This window comes from Sinocyclocheilus grahami, unplaced genomic scaffold, assembly GCF_001515645.1.
Source record: "Sinocyclocheilus grahami isolate Dianchi unplaced genomic scaffold, SAMN03320097.WGS_v1.1 scaffold2664.1, whole genome shotgun sequence".
Lineage (NCBI taxonomy): Eukaryota > Metazoa > Chordata > Actinopteri > Cypriniformes > Cyprinidae > Sinocyclocheilus > Sinocyclocheilus grahami.
The window spans coordinates 31625-40469 of NW_015507842.1; the positions used below are offsets into that span (position 1 = coordinate 31625).

The window sequence follows — 8845 nt, forward strand, 5'->3', positions numbered from 1 at the left end:
GCATTGTACCGGCCTTTTAAAGCAGGAATTAATGTAGCTGAAAATTCCTTGCTGAATTTCCTCGAGGAGGTGAAATGTTGGATGAACTAGAATTTTTTTATGTTAAATGATAAAAAGACTGAAATTTTGCTTTTTGGGGGAAAAAGCACATTGTTTACTCCAAAACCTAGTCTGGGCCAGTTTTCATCCTGTGTAAAAAGTCATGACAAGAATTCTGTCTTTTTTTCTTGCAATTTTTTTTATTGTGGATTAATGTCAATTCAGATTTTGTAACTCTAAATTGTGATTTTATATCACAATTCTGAGAAAAAAAGTCAGAATTGCAAGATAAACAGTCACAATTACCTTTTATTTTGTTTCTTCAGTGGTGGAAACAAAAACGCACAACAACACAAAACAGACGCCTTCATTCAGTTTGATATATTTATATATATGCATGTATAAAATTAGACAGATATGTCTGTTTTCATATACAAAAGGCAAATAAAACAAGAAGAAAACACAGGAAGTGTGTAACAGGTGTTAGTCGATGAAGGCACTCTCATCCACAGTGTTCCAGTTAACATGATCTTGTGATGCAATAGTGCTTCAGTCTGAATCAGAAACAGCGCAGGATTTGCAACCGCAGTACAGAATCAAACCAGCATGACAGGTATCATGGAATGTGCAGTACAAAAAATAATCTAGGCAAAAGAAACAAAAAAACATGACTCCAGCATCAGAAACACAAAGGAATGATCCGTCAGTCACAGCTGATTTTGGTCTCAATAGTGTTCAATAGTGTCAGAAATAAAAACAAAACTTAAGTTATGACATAAGATTTAAAAAAAAACTTAAGACATAAAAGTGGAGTGTTTCAACTCAAATGGCAGAGATGCATTAAATGCGGAACGTACAGTCTAGTTGACTAAACTAACACTGAAGACTGGGAATTTCTACACACCTATGCTAACAGGATTAGTGCCGTCTTGTTAACAAGCTAACTAGTCTAACCACTGAGACGTGCAAACCGTCCTCCTCCGTTTGGCAGCTTTTGGAGTGTTTGGGATCATGCTCCATGATCCTCAGCTGTGGTTAGAAGGTCAGTTACATGCAGACGCAGATGCTGCAGTCGATCTCACGAACGCATGCGGATCACGTCTCACCACACGAACTAAACACGCCGGATTCAAATCCGAAAATTCTACTTCTCTTTGGGACAATTAATGCAAAAATATATATATAACATCACAATGCAAATTCTCATAATCCAAAAATAATATGTAATGTAAATTGAAAGTATTTATACATAATGGTATTTGTAAAATTGTGGTTTAATGCAGTATGCCTAGTAAGAGCTTGATCAGCTGGTTCAGGTGTGTTTGATTAGGGTTGGCGCTGAACTCTGCAGGACACCTGAGCCCCGATCACACAGCGCCTTGATCCCGGAAAATTCCCAGAGTGCCTTCTGTGTGAATGCAATGATTCCGGGATGTGTGTGAACGCACGCTCATATTCCAGGCAAATCACTGGCAGTGTGAATTAACCAAAATCAAACGATCCCGGGACAAATCAAGGCATCCATGTGTTTTTCAGAATCTCTGTCTAATAGACAGGCTTCATTTTCTCCGCACAAACCGCATTTTGATTCAGTGGTGAAATGTGCATAAAAAATGAAGCTTGACCATTTAAAAATAAAAAAAACAAATGTAAAATAAGCACATTTCCCCTCCAAACTCTCAAAATATATTACTTGGATGGCAAAATATTGATGCATTTTTTAATGTTGATTTAAAAAAAAAATATTACAGTAATGTTATAATTTAATGCAGTAATGAGAATTATAATTAGAGTTGCAAAGGGGTGGAAAATTTCCGGAAATTTTCCAAAAATCCCTGGAATATTTTTAAAAATCCTGGAATGTTTCCATTTCTGGAACGTTTCCGAAATGTACTGGAAAATTTCCCCCTTTTTGCAACCCTAATCATAATTGTCAAAAATATTGTCATAAAAAAATCAACTCGTGGTCCTTTAGAAAGGCTTAATTTTCTCTATGCAAACTATAATTTTTTTTTTTTATTTTGTGGTGAAATGTGACATGGATGTGCACAAGAAAATAAAATAGGGAACTTGATCATTAACTTAAGAATAATTTTAAGAAAATAATAATTGAAAAAAATGACAAAGCAAAAATTGGCACATTTTCCCATAAACTCTCACGATCATTATGCAAAATCAAAATATATTATTTAAATGTCAAAGTATTCATGCATCATGATAGTATTAATGTTTTTGTATTTAGTATTAACTATTTCTGAATGTACTCCAGTCATGAGAATTTGTGCATTCGTGAGGATTGGGGGTGATCGTATCATGACAATAATGTCATTAAAAAAAAACATTTCTCTATGCAACGTCTATGTAGTTTGAGTGGTGAGACATGCGGCGTGTGAGATCCGTCATCTACAGCTGCGTTATTTTACTCTAGAAACTCACATTGACATAGAAACACACACAGAAGCAGAAGAAAGAGTCTGTGGTCACGTGCCGTCGTCAGTCCAGTACTAACCCACTAACCCACCCGTCTGACCGGTCACGTCAGTCTCACAGGACCTCTGAATGACGTGAAGAAGAGATGCACATGCCACGGCGCTCTAGTTCTTGCGGATGTCTGCGTACACCACCGGCTCTATCTTGTGGAAGGAGGTCTTGCTGCCGGAGTGATCGAGCTGGGCGTAAATCACCGGCCCCTGAACACCAACCAGAGACACACAATGAGAGAGAAACACGTGCCTGACACGCGACACGCAAACACACACGTCACACAGATGAGCGGCGCTCTTCAGCAGAGCGTGAACGTTTGAGTTTACACAAAGACAGCAGATGCTGTTCGCTCAAGCTCCACATACCACAAACACACACACAACAGAAAACACAGCGCAAACGCGAATATGCTTGCTTTCACGGGAAATGCGTTGCGTGTCAACAACTCACTCAGACTGAAAGGAGAAATATCAGATAAAGATAAAAAACCTGTTTCCCCATTCAGAATCATATTACAACCACAACAAATACTATTACTATTATCACTCAAAACATTATTTGTTTTAATACAAATAAATATATTACTATTGTATTGTAAAATAAAGAATATTTAATAATAATAAATTAATAATTATTAACATTATTTAATAGAACAACAATAAAATTATTAATAATAATATTTATATAATATTTGTAAATTAATAAAATTTTACGGTGATTAATTTCTGGAGTGACAATGACAAATTATTTTATAGAATTATTAAATTAAAACGGAAGAACGGGTGCTCAACCAACTGTAGAGGTTCAACTCAATTTCAACTGTAGAAAAAGAGAAACACTCACTTTACAAACATATATGTAAATTCATTTCTTTAATAACAATGATGTTTCAGGGACCTTTAACAGGCTTCCCTGATGAGTCTGATGTCTAATGACAGCCTTGAAGTTGGATGAAACTTATTTTTTAAGAAATAGTCACATTTATGATTGTAGAGTGCGTGTTGCACTATTTTCTAAAATATTATTATTTTTAAAAAAATTTACAATTATTATTGTTGAGTCTTTCCAGTTGGTGTCGCTGTTGCTGGGCATTTCTGAAGGTGAGTGTTTGAATCCTAATTTAATTACAGTGTAAAAGTGTTAATTAAACTAATAACTGAGCACATACTGTATATAACCAACAGCAGCATCTGGAGTCTCAGTGGGAAACGTGCATGTGCATGCTTAAGTGAATAAGTGAATAACAAATTAAATTTAGGGCCGTTCAAATTCAGAGGCTGCATTCATGACAGGCTGAACATGTTGTGACCAGTTGTGAAGCTTGTTTAGTTAACAGACTGTTGAATATCTCTTTTACAAACGTTACTGCCGCTGGTCACAGCCAGGGAACAACACCCTTCAGCCTCACAGGATGCAGCCTCTGAATTGGGACAGTTTTTCTGTTCATTTCAGGAGCCTAACAGACAGAAACATCGTAAACATTCAGAGACACAGTCACACACCCATGACATGAGGGTGAAAATGTACTGATGTGAACAGCATCAGCACTGATGGGAACACACACACACACACTAGCCCACACAGACACACACACACACACACACACACACTCACTCACAAACATATTCACACTCGCTCACATACACTCACTCTTGATCACACACACACACACACACACACTCACACACATTCACTTGCTCACTCTCACACACACACACACACACATTCACTTGCCCGCTCACTCACACACACACACACACACACACACACACATTCACACTCGCTCACATACTCTCACTCTTCATCACACACTCACTCTTGATCACACACACATTCACACTCGCTCTCACGCACATTCACACTCACGCACATTCACACTCGCTCTCACACACACATTCACACTTGCTCTCATTCAAGCACATTCACACTCGCTCTCACACATTCACACTCGCTCTCACACATTCACACTCGCTCTCACACATTCACACTCGCTCTCACACATTCACACTCGCTCTCACACATTCACACTCGCTCTCACACACACACACACATTCACACTCGCTCAAACACACATTCACACTTGCTCTCATGCACATTTACTCTCATTCATGCACATTCACACTCACGCACATTCATACTCATTCACTCAATCACGCACATTCACACTCGCTCTCACGCACATTCACTCACTCACAAACATATTCACACTCGCTCACATACACTCACTCTTGATCACACACTCACTCTTGATCACACACACATTCACACTCGCTCACTCACACACATACATTCACACTCACTCACGCACATTCACACTCGCTCTCACACACGCACACATTCACACTCGCTCTCACACACGCACACATTCACACTCGCTCTCACACACATTCACACTCACACTCGCTCTCACACACACATATTCACACTCGCTCTCACACACACACATTCACACTCGCTCTCACACACACACACACACACTCGCTCTCACACACACACACACACACTCACACTCGCACTCACACACACATTCACACTCGCTCTCACACACTCACACTCGCTCTCACACACACACATTCACACTCGCTCACGCACATTCACACACGCACATTCACACACGCACATTCACTCGCTCACGCATTCACACTCATTCACGCATTCACACTCATTCACGCATTCACACTCATTCACACTTTCACACTCGCTCTCATACACATTTACACTCATTCACGCACATTCACTCACTCACACACACACACTCGCTCTCATACACATTTACAGTCATTCACACTCACTCACACACTTTCTCACTCACTCTCATACACATTTACACTCATTCATGCACACTCACATTCACACTCGCTCTCATACACATTTACACTCACTCTCATACACATTTACACTCGCTCTCATACACATTTACAGTCATTCACACTCACTCACACACTCTCATACACATTTACACTCATTCATGCACACTCACATTCACACTCGCTCTCATACACATTTACACTCATTCACGCACATTTACACTCACTCACGCATATTCACACTCACTCACACATTCACACTCGCTCACACACACTCACACACATGGCTGTGGGAGGCTCGTACCTGTACAGGGGCGGAGGGGCTGGAGCAGCGCGAGTTGTCGTTGCTAGACTCCGCTTTCTTCCCCACCCTAGTGTTCTGCGAGCTCACACTCTCTAACGAGGTGCAGCTACACACACAAACACACACACATACACACAGAGATGGACACAAACACAAATGCGATGAGAGATGACACAAGCAATATGATACAAACGCCGCAACACCAGCTGCTCTGATCAAAACACACACAGACCTCAGACAGATGAGATGACACACAAACAGACAGATGTGAGTAGACAGGGTTAATGACACACTGAACACTGCAGACACACATCAATATGTGACGCCTCATATTTCACACACAAAGCAGCACAAATATGTACCACATCATGTTTTCTTTACAGCAAATGAAGGATGTTTCATCATGTTTCACAGTAGGCTTGTTTACATACTCTTTTCATCAAGCCAAATTAATTTAATACGATTTGAGATTCACAAAGCACCGTTTACATGAACCCTAACCATTTGTTTCTATGTGCACTACAAGTATTCTGAACAAAACTTCAGCACATGTACAGTGCTGCATTCAGAACCAGATAAAACCACTACGAAAACGTCAACAAGAGTATGAATGCTGCTTTTGCCTTGATGACAAAGCTCTAAAAACAAAGCTGAAATAAATGTCAGAAGAGCTTTTTAGTAAATATTTAGTAAATATTCAGTCTCCTCCACTGAGCAGTTCTTAAAATCTAAGACATAAATAAACCAAAGCATGTTTACACTATTGTGACATTATTTTCATAACAATAAAACACATTTAACCCCGTTTAAACAATGATGAGTCTTACACTATTATTGCCAGAATTATTATAGTTAACTAAAACTAAACGTAAAACCATTTTCGTTACCTTACCCTAACCTTAAAAATAGCATAATAGGAGCACTTTAAGCGATTTGCTGAGTCAACGTTTACTATTTTAATTTAGTTTTACTTGATGCACTAAAGTAACTAAAACTGAAAAACGAATACAAACTATACAGATAAATTAAAAAATACAAAATGACTAAAACTTTAAAATAAAAATGCTAACAGAAAATATCAAAATAAAAACTATAATAGTATCTCAATGATACTAAAATAATATTGTTTATTATAATAATAGTTGTCTTACTGAAATCATTATAAATTCACAACAGCACCACTAATAACAACTCTACAATGTAAATAATAGTGTTTTTTACACATTAAAGTACTGACAATGAGGGAAAAATGTGTTTATTCTCATGATAATCAGTCACACTGAAAAACTTTGGTAACACTTCACAATAATGAAGTTAATGCATTAACAATGAGGAACTCATTTTATATTGATCTTTCTTAATATTAGTTCACATTAAAATACAACGGTTTAATTTCTTAGCATTAAATAATATACAAGTATACATTTTGTTATCAATAACGCATTAGTAAACGTTGAAATTAACATTAACTAAGATTAACAATTGCTTAGAAGTATTTTTCATGTTAGTTCATGTTAACTAAAGTAGGTGACAAATGAAAGCTTATTGTAAAGTGCTCCCAAATCCTCTTTACGGGCCTCAAATGAGCTTGATTTATTTCGTTCTGTGGTGAAATATGAGCCTGGAGATGATCAGGCCGTCAGTAAGACGGTGTTACAGACAGTGTGTTGTGTCGTCCGTGTTCACTGTGCGTCCCACACAACACACTGCATGTCAATCCAACACACAGAGTCTGGTTTAGTGTCAAATCAGACGTCATGCTCCATGCACACGCGAGTTAACCGGTTAAACCACACCACCACAGACACGGTTCATCAATCACAGACACGTACCCTTCGTAGTCGTGACTGGGCTCCTGCCGTCTGATGATCAGGTAGGTGACCACAGCGATGATGATGATGCCGATCACGGCTCCGATCACGCCGCCCACGATCACCGCCGCGCTGGTCTGAGGAAGAGCCTCTGAACACAGAAACACGCTCGCTGTGAGTACAGCGGCACCAAAACAAAACAAAATCCTGATACGGCTTTGAGATTATTACGTCACAAAAGCTGTGATTGAATCATGCAAATATATACACCGTGTTCGTTTACACGTGAGCAGCTCATGATCTGGTGTTTTCAGCATCTCAAAGCGATTCGATACACAGCACATGACGGAGTCTGAGATGCTTTAACATGCATGAGAAGGACAAGCTCGGAAGGAGAAGTGCTTATCAACTAAAGAGAAGCTTTAAGGGTCTCTGCAGTTTTCCGTCGAAAAATAGAACATTTGAAGTTAATTTGAAAAGAAATGAAGACAGCTATAAATATTAGCACTGTTACTATTAAATTATGTAAAATTATATTATTTTTCTTAAATTTGCACGTTTTCTCTGTAAAGCTGTTCTGACTTTTGACATTTAATTTTATTTTTTAAATGTAATTTTTTGACTTTTGACTTAATTTTATTTTTTCAATGTAATTTTTTGACTTTTTACTTAATTTTATTTTTTCAATATTTTTTTTTACTTAATTTTATTTTTTCAATAATATTTTTTGACTTTTGACTTAATTTTATTTTTTCAATGTATTTTTTTTTACTTAATTTTATTTTTTCAATGTAATTATTTTACTTAATTTTATTTTTTAAATGTAATTTTTTTACTTAATTTTATTTTTTAAATGTAATTTTTTTACTTAATATTTTTTTTAAATGTCATTTTTTGACGTTTGACTTAATTTTATTTTTTAAATGTAATTTTTTACAGCACTATTAAAAAAAAGAAATATCACTAGTTATGTTTCCATTTTTGTTTTTTAGTCATCTTTAATAGTTTTATTTAGTAACAATAACAATACTTTTTTTAATAAAAAAAGAGGCCAAACCTAACCAATTTGCGAAATTAAAAGCGAAACCACCGTTGCAGAATCCAAATGATTCTACATTCATGACGTAGCCTAACATATGACTATTTAACTATTATTTATTTTATAACCAAGGCATTGTAGTTCACTCGTGTCCAAATAACCACGTGCCTGATGTCATCCAAGTCGCAATCACACAATTTTGGTAAAATTGTGCAACCCTACAAACAAGCAGAGAATTTTTTATCAGACATTCAGGGTTTTTTACACTCTACGTCCGCTCACCTTTCATGACCACCCTGACTTTAATGAAGGACATCTGTCCGGAGATGTCTGGAGGATTCTTCACGTCGCAGCTGAACGT

The 8845-nt window shown here is 37.3% G+C and overlaps 1 protein-coding gene across 1 annotated transcript; it reads right to left on the minus strand.

The window, feature by feature from the left end:
- Positions 1–407: 407 nt before the first annotated feature.
- Positions 408–8839, minus strand: LOC107575464 (myelin protein zero-like protein 1). The gene is made up of 6 exons (XM_016261841.1): positions 8767–8839; positions 7467–7596; positions 5635–5740; positions 2622–2729; positions 2556–2577; positions 408–684 (listed from the first exon to the last, which is right to left on the minus strand). The coding sequence occupies exons 1-4, from the start codon at positions 8798–8800 to the stop codon at positions 2634–2636; spliced, it is 366 nt and encodes a 121-aa protein (XP_016117327.1). The 5' UTR covers positions 8801–8839; the 3' UTR covers positions 408–684; positions 2556–2577; positions 2622–2633.
- Between the last annotated feature and the right edge of the window lie 6 nt (positions 8840–8845).

Coding starts and splice junctions, on each gene's coding strand:
- LOC107575464 (XM_016261841.1), bottom strand. CDS start 8,800: ATGTCCTTCATTAAAGTCAGGGTGGTCATGAAAG. Junction 5,741..7,466: donor CCCAGTCACGACTACGAAGG/GTACGTGTCTGT, acceptor TTGTGTGTGTAG/CTGCACCTCGTTAGAGAGTG. Junction 2,730..5,634: donor GCCCCTCCGCCCCTGTACAG/GTACGAGCCTCC, acceptor GTTGGTGTTCAG/GGGCCGGTGATTTACGCCCA.